The sequence below is a fragment of the Schistocerca piceifrons genome, chromosome X (assembly GCF_021461385.2).
Source record: "Schistocerca piceifrons isolate TAMUIC-IGC-003096 chromosome X, iqSchPice1.1, whole genome shotgun sequence".
Lineage (NCBI taxonomy): Eukaryota > Metazoa > Arthropoda > Insecta > Orthoptera > Acrididae > Schistocerca > Schistocerca piceifrons.
This window is the reverse complement of record NC_060149.1, coordinates 290,024,322-290,040,169: the sequence shown is the minus strand read 5'-3', so window position 1 is coordinate 290,040,169 and position 15,848 is coordinate 290,024,322. Positions and strand designations below refer to the sequence as shown.

The 15,848-nt window shown below is 44.7% G+C and overlaps 1 protein-coding gene across 6 annotated transcripts in view; it reads left to right on the top strand.

Moving 5' to 3' along the window:
• LOC124721389 (F-box/LRR-repeat protein 20) overlaps positions 1 to 15,848 on the top strand; it is a 288,331-nt gene that overhangs the window by 235,494 nt on the left and 36,989 nt on the right. For all 6 annotated transcript variants that reach the window (XM_047246325.1, XM_047246326.1, XM_047246327.1 and 3 more), the window contains one exon: positions 14,377 to 14,540. In XM_047246325.1, coding sequence (XP_047102281.1) covers positions 14,377 to 14,540 — 164 coding nt within the window. The remainder of the gene's footprint in view (positions 1 to 14,376; positions 14,541 to 15,848) is intronic.

Below are 15,848 nucleotides of genomic sequence, written 5' to 3'. Positions count from 1 at the left end.
TTCTGAAAGTATTCGTATGGAGTGTAGCCATGTATGGAAGTGAAACACGGACGATAACTAGTTTGGACAAGAAGAGAATAGAAGCTTTCGAAATGTGGTGCTACAGAAGAATGCTGAAGATAAGGTGGGTAGATCACGTAACTAATGAGGAGGTATTCAATAGGATTGGGGAGAAGAGAAGTTTGTGGCACAACTTTACTAGAAGAAGGGATCGGTTGGTAGGACATGTTTTGAGGCATCAAGGGATCACAAATTTAGCATTGGAGGGCACCGTGGAGGGTAAAAATCGTAGAGGGAGACCAAGGGATGAATACACTAAGCAGATTCAGAAGGATGTAGGTTGCAGTAGATACTGGGAGATGAAAAAGCTTGCACAGGATAGAGTAGCATGGAGAGCTGCATCAAACCGGTCTCAGGACTGAAGACCACAACAACAACAACAACAACAACAACAACAGATGTTACCAGTCCACCAATTTCTAAATGCTCAATTAAAAAGGTCTTTAATTATCTGTGTAGAATGGATGGGACATTTGTCCAGTTGATACCACATGAAATGCCCTATGTCCATGGGTTATCTTCCAATAGCTGGGACTGCATGTTTGTCCATACTTGATTCATCAATAAAACAGAGACCAATGATTAGATTCTCGGGAACACCCACCATATTTTGACTTATCTCAGCCAGCATGGATTTTCCACTGGTCAGTAGTGTGTGTTGTGAAGAATGATTTGCTCATAGTTTCTTCAAAATGCATCATCTGTAAACAAATTCGTTCATAGAAATACCACATATCTTTACAGCTTTCATAGACACCACTCTGAGTACTATAACAGATGTTGAAAGTCATTGCCATTAAGTTATTGATGGAACAAAATGTGGAAAGGATGAAATATGTTGGAGTGCAGTATTTGCAGAACCTTTCTTTGGCTGTTAACACTCGTACATTGAAGCTGCTTTGTAGTGACACATGGATTGTGTCTTACTACTGCTAAAATGTTAGAAGCATTTCTCAGATTTGTTCCTCTTCTTTTTTGTTGGCGTATTTTATTCCTTACGTTTCCAGGTTCTTGGAAGGTTTTAAATAATAGACAGATCACAAGGGCTTTCCAAAATCAGGATGCCTTCTAGCGTACTGTTCCACTGCTGCTCTAATGTCTGATGACATTGGCTCCAAAGAAAAGCCCTATCCACTTTTTTGACTGTTGTGTATATTGTGAATGTATGAATAGCATCACATCATCAGACCACAGACATTACGAGATTAATGCCCATAGGTAAGCAAACTAACTGTGTGTGAGTTACTTGTGTCCATGCAGTCTACACAATAAGGCACACTATTGTGTGATCTCTTCCCCTCACAGTGGTTTGTAGTGGTGCTAACTTGTTACTATTTGATCAATTTCCATACATGCTGTTTTCTTCAAGTCCTCTCCGAAAACTTGTTCCAATGCCAGTGAAAAATTATATATTTCTGTATGAAAATTAAAAAAAGAAAGTTTTTCTTGTAACTTGCCAGCTATAAAATTTAAAAATTATATACTTTTGTTAGGAAATTTGCTACATTGGCTACAATAACTTAGTGAAAACTGCACATTGATATATTTATTAGTTCGGGTATACAAGATTAATCATTTATAATAAAGTGATTTCACAGATTTTCTGTAGCTATATTATTTGACATAGGATTAGGTTGGGAGATCGTTGAGGCCATGACATAAATTGCTGATCATCAGCCCCACCATGACTATTCCATCAGTTTCTCAGTTTCCTGTTTAAGAAATTGTGAACATCGTGATGGATGCGGGATGGAGCACCATCCTGTTTGTAAGTAAAGTCCACACTGTAGATCTCCAGTTGTGGCATGAGCCAGTTTTCCAGCATATCCCACTACATTTTGTCCTGTAATGGTCTTTTTGCAGGAGAAAAAGGGTCTGTAAACTTCAAACCATGAGACTGTACACAACACACTAAATTTTGGCGAATCTTGAATGTGCTGCACAATAGCATAGTGATTCCCTGTCCCCCCCAGATTCCAAATTGTGCCTGTTAATGGTACCATTCACAAAAAATTTTGCTTCATCACTGAAGATGAGTTTCTCACACAACCCACACCCTTCCATGGGGTCTGGAAACTGTGCCAAAAATTCGAAGCAGCTGACTTTGTCATCTGGAGTAAATGCTTGTAGCCATTGCAAGTGGTAAGGCTTCAGCTTCATTCATTTCCTCAAGATCTTCAAAATGGTCACTTGTGATACGATCAGCCCTATGCCTGCCCTGTTTGTTGACTTCTGTGGGCTACATGTAAACTCTCCCACATGTGGTCACCATTTCCTCACTCACTGCAGGCTAATCAGTTGATTTCCCCTTGCAATGGCATCCTGGAGCTTTAAAGTGTGAATATTGTCACCAAATGGAGTTAACAGCTGGTGGATATTTGTTTAATTTAATTCTGAAGGGTCGATGCACTGTTATGGCAGGATGATACGAATGAATGCATTTCGAGCACAACATACACTTCCTCAGCACCTGTCGTTGTCATGCCTAGCTGCTCATAGCAGTGCTCTTGTGACAGAAATCTGAAGTGCAGCTGCAACAATACAAAAAAAAAAAAAAGTTTTTCCTGTGTGAGTGTAGAGATTTCTGACAATATATCAGTTCAATGCAGCTACAGTGAATTTATGAAATCACTTCAATCATTTATAATAACTGTGTATTTGGAGTTTTTTGTTCTTACCTGCCTCACCATGTGTGCTGGAGATGTCCTAGAAAATTTGAAATGCAATACTGAAGATTTGTTTTTATTTAATAACTAGTGTCATTACTGTCATGCCAGCCACGGTGGGCATGCGGTTCTAGGCGCTGCAGTCTGGGACCGCGGGACTGCTACGGTCGCAGGTTCAAATCCTGCCTCGGGCATGGATGTGTGTGATGTCCTTAGGTTAGTTAGGTTTAAGTAGTTCTAAGTTCTAGGGGACTGATGACCTAAGATGTTAAGTCCATAGTGCTCAGAGCCATTTGAACGATTACTGTCATGTATAATGCACCACTAGCAAGGAAACGTTTTTCACCAAATTGAAACGTGCCACTGTTAACAATCTCTTAAGGAAAGGAGTCAGGAAAAATGAAAGTAATTACCACCCAATTACCGTAGTGTCATAATTTCTCCTTCAAAACATTTGAGAAAGTAGTATGGTATACTTTATAATAGTATTACAGTTAAGTAGAAATAATTTACTTAATAAATTGGAATTTGGACTCCACATGATACAGTCAAAGTAAAAAGGCCATTTATACACATTAAATAACAAAATATAACTTTATTTCCATTTTTTAAGTTTTTCCTGGTGAAAGAATTTTATTTTGTAGATTGTAGTATTATCTTAAAATCTTAAATTTTAGGAAGTTAACAGTATTTTAGACACTTAAATTGAATAACATCCAGGAAAAAGATTGCAACAAATATTGTTGAAAAATTTTAGCAACACCTGTAGGAGTAAAGAATTTAGTGGTGGTGGCAGGAATCATGAATGGTGGTGGTAGGTTTCAGGTTTGGATCCATTCCTGTTTTTTAAATGTGTGAATGTTGTTCCATGTACCATACATAAAGTATAGTCAGTACATTTTATAGATCTATACCTACCTTTGTACTGTCAGTGTATGTTGGAGGATATGTTGTGTACCGTAATCATTTTCCCCAGTCCTTGTGAAAGCTCCCTGGGGGATTAGCTATCACTTTGTAAGCTCAAATATCTCTCATTTTAGTGCCATGGTCATTTCATGAGACACATAATGGAGGAAATAATACAGTGCTCACTCTTCTTCAGTTATGTGATCTGATTATCTTAACAGTACAATAGCAACAACGACATAGTGCACATTGTCTCAACTGTTGTGTCTGCCACTAGCGTTGTATTATACATCTCTGTGACACTCTGAATGAGAGTAAATGAACATGAGAGAGCTGTTCCCTTAAGTTTTTGTATCTTTATTAATTCTTCCTAGTATAAAATCCAAAATGAAAACATATCCTCCAGGTCATTTATGTGCATGGTGTTTTCCTGTGATAATCAGTTACCAAGTACCCCCTGTGGGTTCGGGGGTTAGAATTGGCCCGCGGTATTCCTGCCTGTCGTAAGAGGCGACTAAAAGGAATCTCAAACGTTTTGGCCTTATGTGATGGTCCCCTGTCGGGTTTGACCTCCATATCTCAAAATTTTTTCCGAAGAGCGAGCCGATTGGGGAAGGGCGCCTTACTTGGTGCGTTGTGTCCGTGTTGTGTTGAGAACTTTCGCCATCTTATTCGTCGTTGCATTGCAGTCGTGCCCGCTCTCCATCACTTGGGCATGGATGCGCTCCTGCGTGCACTTTCTGCCGAGCACTGTGCGGGGCCATTTTCTGCACTGACGACGCCCATGGACCACATGTCACCTAACATCCAGCACGGTAGCCAGTCCGTTGTGGTGGGACCGCCATGTACCCTCTTGGTTGTAGCCCCCTGACAACACAGGGATCGCTCTACTGATGCCTGCGCCGTTCACTCCCCACGTATGCCAAGGAGTAGATGCCCATCTCCCTGGGGTATCAGGACTCCCGGCAATGGCCATCCTGCCAGGTGGCTATTGCTGTGGCTGGGTGGCGCCCGTGGGGAGGGCCCTTGGTCGGAGTAGGTGGCATCAGGGCGGATGACCCGCAATGAAGCGTGGTACATCATCTGTCGCTGGTGGGCCTCCACCAGCAGTCTCTAAGCGATCGAGGTCTAACCTCAACGGGAAGAAATTTGATCAGAGATCGTTTCCCACCCTAGCTACTCCATGGGAGGAACGTCTTGCTAAAGAAGGCGGTGGAGAATATTCACCCCGGTACCTCGTGTGTACACCGGTTGATGGAGAATCATTCATGTCGACCAAGCCCCAGTTTTTTGTGGAGCATTTAGAGGACAAGTTCGGGGAGGTGGAGAGCCTATCCAAGATGCGCTCTGGTTCTGTGCTCATCAAAACGGCATCCTCTGCCCAGTCACGGAGGTTGCTCAATTGTGGCAAGTTGGGGGATGTTTCCGTTAGCATCACGCCGCATAAGAGTCTCAACATGGTCCAGGGTATTATATTCCACAGGGATCTTCTTCTGCAGTCCGACGATGAATTACGCGCCAACCTCGAGCGACGAGGTGTTCACTTCGTCCGGCGCATCCATCGGGGTCCGAGGGATAATCAGGTAGCCACCGGTGCCTTCATCTTGGCCTTTGAGGGTGATGTCTTAACCGAAAAGGTTAAGGTGATGGTTTACCGTTGTGATGTGAAACCATATATCCCTCCTCCGATGCGATGTTTTAAATGCTGGAAGTTCGGGCACATGTCATCTCGCTGTACTTCCAGCATCACGTGTCGGGATTGCGGACGTCCTTCGCATCCTGATGCTCCATGTGCTCCGCCTCCCATTTGTGTTAACTGTGGAGAACACCATTCCCCCTGCTCACCGGACTGTCGGATCTTCCAGAAGGAAAGGAAGATAATGGAATATAAGACCCTGGACCGCCTGACCTACACCGAAGCAAGGCGGAAATATGAGCGGCTACATCCCGTGCCCATGACATCCACCTATGCCGCTGCTGCACAAGCAGTCCGATCCTCTCCCGTGTCGTCACGTACTGTTGCCTCTCAGCTATGTCTCAATGAACCGGCCCCCTTGGTTGTGGGGGGCACTTCGCCCACTGTTGCTCCATCTACTCCAGGAGCAACACCACCCCAACCATCGGGGACATTCGTCCCCCCTTCCCAGCCGGAGAAGCGTAGGGCTTCTTCGGCTACTTAGCCAGGAAGGGGTCCCTTGGGGCCCTCCCTTCCCAGGCTTTGCCCAGTGTCAAAGCGGACACCCGCAAAGTTTTGAAACAACAACCGGTCGCTGGTCATAGGGCTTCACGGTCGTCGTCCGTCCCTGAGACTGACCCAGTGGGGCCCTCCCAGCCAGACCCTCCCAAGGCACAGCGTGCGAAGCCGTTGAAGAAAAAGGCTCCCAAGCATCCTGACATTGCGGTGGCACCTGTCCCACCGCAACCTTCAAACTCTGCGTCTGAGGACGAGGTGGAGATCCTGGCGTCCGCTGAGGACCTTGATCTCGCCAGTCCCTCCGACGCCATGGAAAGCACTGGCACAGGTGCTCACTTGGAGGCAGCAGGTGACCCAGCGGCGTAATCTGCCTTCCCCGACCCGTCACGCGTTTCCCAGCCATGGCCAATACCATCCTCCAGTGGAACTGCAGCGGTTTCTTCCACCATTTAGCTGAGCTCCGCCAACTTCTCAGCCTTCGCCCTTTCTTCTGCATTGCTCTCTAGGAAACTTGGTTTCCAGCGATGCGAACCCCCGCCCTCCGTGGCTATCGGGGTTATTATAAGAACCGAGCAGCTTATGAAAGGGTGTCTGGTGGCGTCTGCATATATGTCCTTCACACTCTGCACAGCGAGTCTGTCCCTCTCCAGACGCCTTTAGAGGCTGTCGCTGTACGCGTGTGGACGCCACAGGCTGTTACCGTCTGCAGTCTTTACATTCCACCGGATGGTGATGTCTCGCAGCATGTCCTGGCTGCACTGGTCGCCCAATTGCCGCCACCTTTCTTGCTATTGGGCGACTTCAACGCCCATAACCCTCTGTGGGGTGGGTCAGTGGCCACAGGTCGAGGCGCCATCGTTGAGCATTTATTGTCGCAGCTCGATCTCTCACTGTTAAATGATGGTGCCTTCACACACTTCAGTGTGGCGCATGGCACCTACTCCGCCATTGACCTTTCCATCTGTAGCCATAGCCTCTTACCGTCTGTCCAATGGAGTGTGCATGACGACCTGTGTGGTAGTGACCACTTTCCGCTCTTTTTGTCACTATCAAAGCGTCACTCTTCTCATAGCCCTAGCAGATGGGCTATGAATAAGGCTGACTGGGATTTGTTCTCCTCCACTGCCGCTTTTGCGCCTCTCTACTGATGACATTGATGCGGTGGTTCAATCGGTCACCACCGGAATCGTTACTGCCGCCGAATCTGCCATTCCCTGTTCTTCTGGGTCCCCTCGGCGGAAGGCTGTGCCTTGGTGGTCGCCTGAGATCGCTGAAGCGATTAAAGATCGCCGGCGAGCGCTCCAGCATCACAAGCGACATCCCTCCTTAGCCCACCTTATCGCCTTCAAACGGCTGCGTGCGCGGGCCCGCCTCCTTATCCGCCAAGGCAAGGAGGAGTGCTGGGAGCGGTATGTGTCCACTATTGGCCTCCATGTCACTCCCTCGCAGGTCTGGGCCAAGATTCGACGCGTCTACGGCTATCGGACCCCTGCCAGCGTCCCTGCGCTCTCACTGAATGGAGCCGTTTGTACTGACTCCGACGTCATTGCAAATCGCTTAGCAGAGCATTTTGCTATGAGTTCCGCTTCTGAGAATTACCCCCAGGCCTTCTGCTCCATTAAAGAGCGGCTGGAACGTCGGAGCCTTTCGTTTCGCACCAACCACCCGGAATCTTACAATGCTCCATTCAGTGAGTGGGAATTTCGCAGTGCCCTAGCTGCTTGCCCTGATACCGCTCCTGGGCCAGATGGCATCCACTGTCAGATGCTGAAACACCTTTCAGTGGACTGCCAGCGGCGCCTTCTCGATCTTTACAACCGTCTTTGGGTCGAGGGGGAGTTTCCGTCGCAATGACGGGAAGGCGTTGTCATCCCCGTTTTGAAACCTGGAAAGAGCCCTCTGGAGGTGGACAGCTACCGTCCCATTAGCCTCACCAACGTTCTTTGTAAGTTGCTTGAACGGATGGTGAGCCGGCGCTTGCGTTGGGTACTGGAGTCTCGGGGCCTTCTGGCTCCGTCTCAGGGTGGGTTCCGTAAAGGCCGCTCCGCCACCGACAATCTGGTGAGCCTGGAGTCGGCCATCCGTACTGCTTTTGCCCGCCGTCAGCACCTGGTCGCTGTCTTTTTCGACATGCGGAAGGCGTACGATACGACATGGCGTCATCACATTCTTTCTACGCTTCATGGGTGGGGTCTTCGGGGTCCTCTGCCGATTTTTATCCGCAATTTTCTGTCGTGTCGTACCTTCCGCGTGCAAGTCGCGGCCTCGTGTAGTTCCTCCCACGTCCAGGAGAACGGTGTGCCACAGGGCTCTGTTTTAAGTGTCTGTCTGTTTTTAATAGCCATTAACGGGCTTGCTGCGGCCGTGGGAAATTCTGTCTCCGCTTCCCTGTATGCTGACGACTTCTGCCTTTACTACAGCTCTACTGGCATTGCAGCTGTTGAACGTCAGCTACAGAGCGCTATCCGTAAGGCACAGTCTTGGGCTGTAGTGCATGGGTTTCAGTTTTCGGCAGCCAAGACCCGCGTTATGCATTTCTGCCGGCGCCGAACAGTCCATCCTGAGCCGCGGCTTTATCTTGCCGACGAACTCCTTGCTGTGGTGGAGACCCACAGGTTTTTGGGGGTGGTTTTCGATGCCCGGTTGACTTGGCTGCCTCATATCCGGCAGCTGAAACAGACGTGTTGGCGGCATCTAAACGCTCTGAGATGCTTGAGCCACACCCGCTGGGGCGCCGACCGCTCTACCCTGTTGCGGCTCTACCAGGTGTTAATCCAGTCCCGTCTGGATTATGGGAGCCTGGCTTATGGCTCAGCATCCCCATCTGCGTTACGGATGCTGGACCCAATTCTCCACAGCGGGATACGCCTTGCCACTGGTGCTTTCCGCACCAGCCCTGTGGACAGCGTACTAGTGGAGGCAGGTGTACCTCCACTGCGGGTACGACGCCAACAATTACTGGCTGCTTATGCTGCCCATGTTTTTAGTTTGCCCGGGCATCCAAATTACCGTGTCCTGTTCCCGCATTCGGTCGTCCATCTGCCGGACCGTCGGCCCCGGTCGGGTTGTCCGATCGCCGTACGCGTCAAGGAGCTTCTCTGCGAGCTTGGGTTTTACCCTGTTCCGCCTCCTTTCCAGGCGCCTCTGCGTACACCCCCGTGGTGTGTTCCTCGCCCTTGCCTTCGGCTCGACTTGGCACAGGGCTCGAAGGACTCGGTCCCTCCAGAGGCCTTCCGCCGCCGCTTTTATTCCATCCTTGCCACGTATCAGGGCTCTGGAATTGTTTACACCGACGGTTCGATGGTTGCTGGTCGTGTCGGGTATGCGCTAACTCTAGGGGACCATTCCGAACAACGGTCCTTGGCGGCTGGCTGCAGCGTTTACACTGCTGAGCTAGTCGCCATCTTTCGAGCCCTAGAGTATATCCGCTCCTGCTCAGGTGAGTCCTTCGTGATCTGTAGCGATTCCCTGAGCGGTTTACGAGCTCTCGACCAGTGTTTTCCTCGTTCTCGTCTGGTGATGGCTATCCATGAGTCCCTGCATACTCTTGCGCGTTGCGGCCGCTCTGTGGTCTTTGTGTGGACCCCCGGTCATGTCGGTATCCCGGGCAATGAACATGTTGACCGCCTGGCGAAAGAGGCCACGTGTAAACCATCTCTGGATGTTGGCCTCCCAGAGACTGATTTGCGGGCAGTCCTCCGCCGAAAAGTTTTTGCGCTTTGGGACGCTGAATGGCGCGATCGGATTACACCCAATAAACTCCGTGCCATTAAGGAGACGACGACTGTGTGGCGGTCATCCATGCGAGCCAACCGCAGGGACTCCGTCGTCCTTTGTCGGCTCCGCATTGGCCACTTCCGGCTAACACAGAGTTATTTACTGCGCCGGGAGGACCCTCCTCTGTGTCGCTGTGGGGCAGCTTTGACAGTGGCCCACATTCTGTTGGCCTGTCCCCTTTTAGCTGTGGTCAGGCAGACATTTGCGCTGCCTGATACGCTCCCTGCCCTTTTAACGGACGACTCCACTATGGCTGACTTAGTTTTACGTTTTATTCGGGCAGGGGGATTTTATCATTTAATCTGAGTGTTTCTGTTTTCTTTTATTGTTTTGTGTTGATTCTGGCCTTTGGCCTATGATTTTAAACTGCTTTTTAATGTGTTTCTAAGTGGTTGGCTTTTCCTTTTTTATTTCTATGGTCGGCCAACCACCGTCACACTCTGTGTGCTTTAATTCGTTTTGTCTTTGTCTCAATTTCTCTTCTTCTGTATCGTCTGTGATCTCTTCTGTTCCTCGTTTTTATTCTCTGTGGGTGTTCTTTGTCTTTGGAAAAAGGGACCGATGACCATAGCAGTCTGGTCCCTTTAATCCCCCAAACCAAACCAAACCAGTTACCAAGTCCTGTTTCTCCTGTTGAATGACTGCCTGAACTCAAGAAATAAAGCATTAGTCTGTCTGCCACTGTCTGTTGTGCTATGAATATTGGGGAACAAATAGGCTGATCTATTGTGTGTTGATTCCTGTGGGGAAGGTTGCTGTCTCCAAATAGGTCATAACTGATAACAGAAATATTCTATTGTTTAATAGCATGACTGTAGAACTATAGATAAAAGAAATTGTCAAAAATAGATTTTTGAAAGATTTTTTTTTCTCATTTTACTGTATTGGTGCTTCTGAAATTCTGAATCAAATGATCAGTGAGAAGTGGGAAATGAGGTGAAGTGGCTCAAATTGTGTGGACATACTGAGGAAATTGCAGATAAATTGGGACAGATGATTCTGATGTTCCAGCCAGATTTGTGTAGCTGCTGATGGCTGCTGGAAGCTGTAACTTGGTAGCAGGTACTTGGGATAATATGCCAGAGACAACAAATGCTTAAAAATGATTGAGAGAACCTAAAGAAGGGTATCGTCAGTGTATTCAGAGTAATAGAACACATACACTGTCCTAGAACATTGTTATTAACAATACTAAGGAGGCAGCCAGTTGGGATGGGGTCCTGTAGAGAATGAATGATAAGCACACAGTTGTTTAAGGAGGGTAAAAAAGAACGAGAAAGGAAACAGATGTGGCGGTGGCAGTGGTACAGTGCTCTGTGTGTCGGGAGAATGGAGGACTGTGCAAATACAGCACTGAATGAGTGTAAGCTTCAGCAGTAAGCAGCCATCTGACTACTAACTAGTGCAACGTATCTACTACATGAGTGCAGTTGGGTAGAATACATTGCAAGACATTCTTATATCTAGGTAGATGTATTTATAAGGACATGTGTAGCAGACCTCGTGGGAAATAGCCTTCTTACATTTTGCAGTCAGACTGGAGAAGGGCGTGCTAAATACTTTTCAAGCGCTGAGGTAGTATTTGTTAACACGGAGAAAACTCAGTTTACTATATTTTGCAAATTGGGTGCAGAGTCTATTTAGTTGAGACTGGTGATCAGTGTGTCTAATATTTTGAGCCAATTCATAACTTGGAAAATAAACATTGCACATAAGCAAGCGATAAGAACAACGCATTACATTTTTCCACACTAATCTTGTACATGCTTCTTCAAGAAGTTATTTAAAAAATATAACGTTGATTGATTACTACTAAACCTGTTGGTGATTCAGAATTGTGTTCAGTATGTAGCCACAAAAATCTTCGATCATGTGCATAGTAACGTAAAATGTTTGACAGTCGATGAAGAAAATTTTAAATCTACACTGAAATACTTTCTTCTGGATAAGTCTTTCTTCTGTACACAGATTTAAATTAAAAAATAGTAATGTACGTAGTGCAGATGAAAACTATATTTAACTTTTTCTTAAATGTTGTGCTAGTAAGATTGTGCTGTGTAGTAGTGTGTACTAGATGACCACAATATTATTGCACCCAGGTGTGAGTGCACTTCAGTTGCTTATTGTGAAGAAAAAATGCCACCCTTGCAGATTGGAATGCAATTCCTCATCTAGATTCAGGTCAAAAGATTATGTAGCAAAATCAGATTGGATGCATTTTGAAAATACGTGTATGAAAATGAGGAGCTGACAACACTATCACATCATGCAGTGCATTGGAATGTTCAGAGGAATGTGTGTCACCCTGCAGTACTGTACCAGCCATCATAGCTCACTGAGTAGACTGCTGGGACATCAAATGCACACCCAACATGATACTACAGTTCAAATCCTCATCAAGTCCCTTTTTTATTTTTTAGATGTCCGTTTTCTAGTTCTTGCCATATATAAGCAGTATAACATTTTGTGACATGACCTATTACGTGACAGTAGGATCCATTAAACTGCATGCCTGTGTCTACTAACCACACAGTGTACAACCATAACTGGTCCTATTAGGTTCATGTATGGCATCTTCCTGATGGAGTACAGAGATGATGAATTTGTCAATATGCTTTTGGTGTCGGCTGTATCCAATAACCAAGCTGGTGGTGGTGGTGGTGGTGGTGGTGTGTGTGTGTGTGTGTGTGTGTGTGTGTGTGTGAGTGTGTGTGTGTGTGTGTGTACTGCACGATACCCTCAGAGGTGCCATTCTGATAAGAATGCTTTTTGCCAACTGTAGCAATGCCTTCGGGAAACCGGTAATCTTTGTCCACAAGTAATGGACAGAGGTCGTCCAAGGACTAGACATATTCCACAAATGGAGGATATGATTCTTGAAACTGTTCACTACTCACATTGGCAAAGTACTCATGATATTGCAAGGCAGTTCCAGATATCTCAAAGACTGGTTGTTGAAGTGTTGCACAATGAAAAACTGGATCCATATTATTGCACATTAACTCCGCACCAGTGACCAGAATACCACATTTGATAAGTACAGTTTTGTGAATGACTTTGGCACCAAGTGGAAGATAAAGAATATTTTATAAAGAATGTGATATGGACTGATGAATCTAGCTTCAATCCAGTAGGTATTTTCAACCTTCACAACCGTCATTATTGATCAGAACACAACCTACATGTCACCTGTGAACTTAGCTTTCAGGCACACTTTGGTATAAACCTGTGGGCTGGAATTGAGGGAGGATTGCTTTAGGGCCTTTACCTGTTGTTGGACAAGTTGAATGTTCCCCTGATCATACGTTTCTTTGCAATACTTTGCCTGACACATTAGAAAACATTCCACTTTGTTTTTGATAACTATGGTTTTGACATGATGGTGCATCACCACACTTTGGAATGAGTGTGCATAATTATTTAAATGAAGCATGTCTGGGGAACTAGACTGTTCAAGGTACAACATTCTGGCCTCCACATTCCCCAGACTGCAATCCACTACATTTTTGTTTGTGGGGACGCTTAAAGAAGCAAGTTTATAGTTCTCCACCCATGGATGTATATGAAATAATAGCTGACGTGCATCCTGCTTCAGAAATGGTGGGTGCAGGTGTGTTGCATAGGGTCCAGCGAAGTATGATCCACCGAGTGCCGAAGTGTTTGCAAATGCAAAGTTGTCACTTTGAACATCTTTTCTAAAGTGAACATTCCATGTATGTGAATTTACTGCCTCTGTGAAAACAAGCCCAGACATCAAACATACAGAATGGAATTGCAATGCATAGCATAATGTGCAATTTAGTGTAGCCTACCTATTGGGTTTTCTGTACCTCATTGGATGCCTATGGTGTTACTATATTCACTATTATTTTGTATTGATGTAATTTGTGTTGTGGTTGAAACAAAGTGGCCATTTACATCTTTAAGAAGTTCATCTTAAGTCTTGATATTTAAATAAAGATAACAGTAACAGAAAGAATTTCACAAGATACCACATTGTGGAGTTGTAAATTGGACAGAATCTGATCCTTTCACTGAAAAAGTGTGTGTGTGTGTGTGGGGGGGGGGGGGGGGAGGAAGGGGTTTGGTGTGAACTTGACCAGTGAATCTGCATATCTGTTCCTCACAGCATTGCCTAATATCACTGAACTAATGGGACATCTCTGGTGCAGCACATGGTTAATGGTACCTGTTCTTGGACATGCTGCATGCCTCATTTTTAAGTCTCATTTCTATTAAAACTATTGCTGGGGCTAGGTTCTGCTAGATACTATTTCATCTTTAACTGTGATGAGCAATCGCATACTGACTGCCAAATGCAACATTTTTTTTTTCTTCACCCTATATATAACAAGTAAACTGACGATTTCCACATTATTAGAATTATGGAAATTATTTACAGAACATGAACTCAAACTAAGTCTTTCATTTTAATATGCATTGAAGCCTTTCTCTTTCTTTAACAGCTCTAAAATGTTATTAAATTGCAGTAAACCTCACAATTTGCTTAGTGCATGACTTAGTTCATATAGAATAATTTGGTTGAATATAAAACATCAGTTTGGCTAAATCTTTGTCATAAATGAGTAAAAATTTTTAAGACTTCTCGTGTGTATCAGATATGCATTATGCAGCTAATGAGAGCAAAATCAGATCTATGATTTTCAAAGCAACCTTAGTGTACAACATTTATCTGAATATATGATTTTGTTATCATTTGACTACATTTAAACTTTGAATATATTTTAGTTTACACAAAACTTCTCATTCCAGGGGCCTGTGATTGAAAATATATCAAGGAGATGTGGTGGATTCTTGAGGAAGTTAAGCTTAAGAGGATGTCAGTCAATAGCTGACAAGTCTATGGAAACGTTTGCTGAACAGTGCAGAAATGTGGAAGATCTCAATCTGAATAAATGCACAAAGATTACAGACAGGTATTGTTTTTTGTTTGTTACTTCTATGGATAATGCTAATGTAATAACAGTTTAAGTCCTTGGAACAATAGTGTTTTCATTCACAGAAATTTTAATTCCCTTTTTCTATTTGTTTTCTGTGTATCTCTGTCGTCCTCCCTGTACCATTATCAGTGTGTGGATACATTTTATGCTGCTTCTTCTTCTTCTTCTTCTTCTTCTGAACTTAAAATAGGAACTGTTGTTTTCAAATAATACTTCATTGTATGATGATCACACAAACAGCTTTGTTATAGTGACAGGCAGTGATGTTTCATCATCCCATACTCATTTTCTTATAAAAACCCATAGGTATTTCTTTGATCATGTGGAGACACTTCATAATTCTTTGATAGATGTTGTTCTTGTGAGCCAAATTTGTTCAGTACTGCTGTTGGTGCAGAATAACTACGTATGGACTGTCACTTAGGTTATATCTATATTTTTAATGCTGGTGTAAATTCAGTAACTTCCTATTTTTATAAGCTTGGAAAAATACATTCATTCATGCTGCACAATCTTATCAGTATCTGTTTTGTCATAAGCTTAAATATCACTAGCTGTTAATATTTTACTGTAAGAATGGCATGTCACATGGGATACCTGCTAGATAAATGATGTGGGAGTAGTATTAGTTTTTTATATGTAATTCTCAAAACACACACACACACTCTCTCTCTCTCTCTCTCTCTCTCTCTCTCTCTGTGTGTGTGTGTGTGTGTGTGTGTGTGTGTGTGTGTGTGTGTGTGTGTGTGTGTGTGTCTTGGCAACCACAAATAATTATTAATTATTCTATGAGGCATATCTGGCCATGATATTTCAGCTGGAAACCATTTAGCCATTGGCAAGATTGTGATGTCTGGCTGAAATCTCGAAACCTCATGAAATACTTATTATACCAATAAAACTTCAAGAATAAAATCACAAGCAAATATGAACTGTCGTAAACAGTTATCAGTTTTGTTTTTATTTTCATGTAGTTCAGTAGAATGGTTAATAAGTGAGATTTGTATAGCTAACCATTTCGGGCTTTAACAAATGATGAGCTTTGAATAGTTTCTCCTCTCCAGAGAATTCGACCTTCTCACAGCAATGAATGTGAGGGCAGAGAAGTAAATGTATTCACGTGAAACTGAGAGCTACAGTGGCAGTGGCATAGTCAGTGGTAGGGACTTCCAAGCTTGATTGGTAACAGATGCTGAACGAGACAAATGTGTGTTCCTCAATATCCTGCCACTCTTGTGACCCCATGTTGTGCACCATAAGCATTCACACAGTGACCCAGTAGTA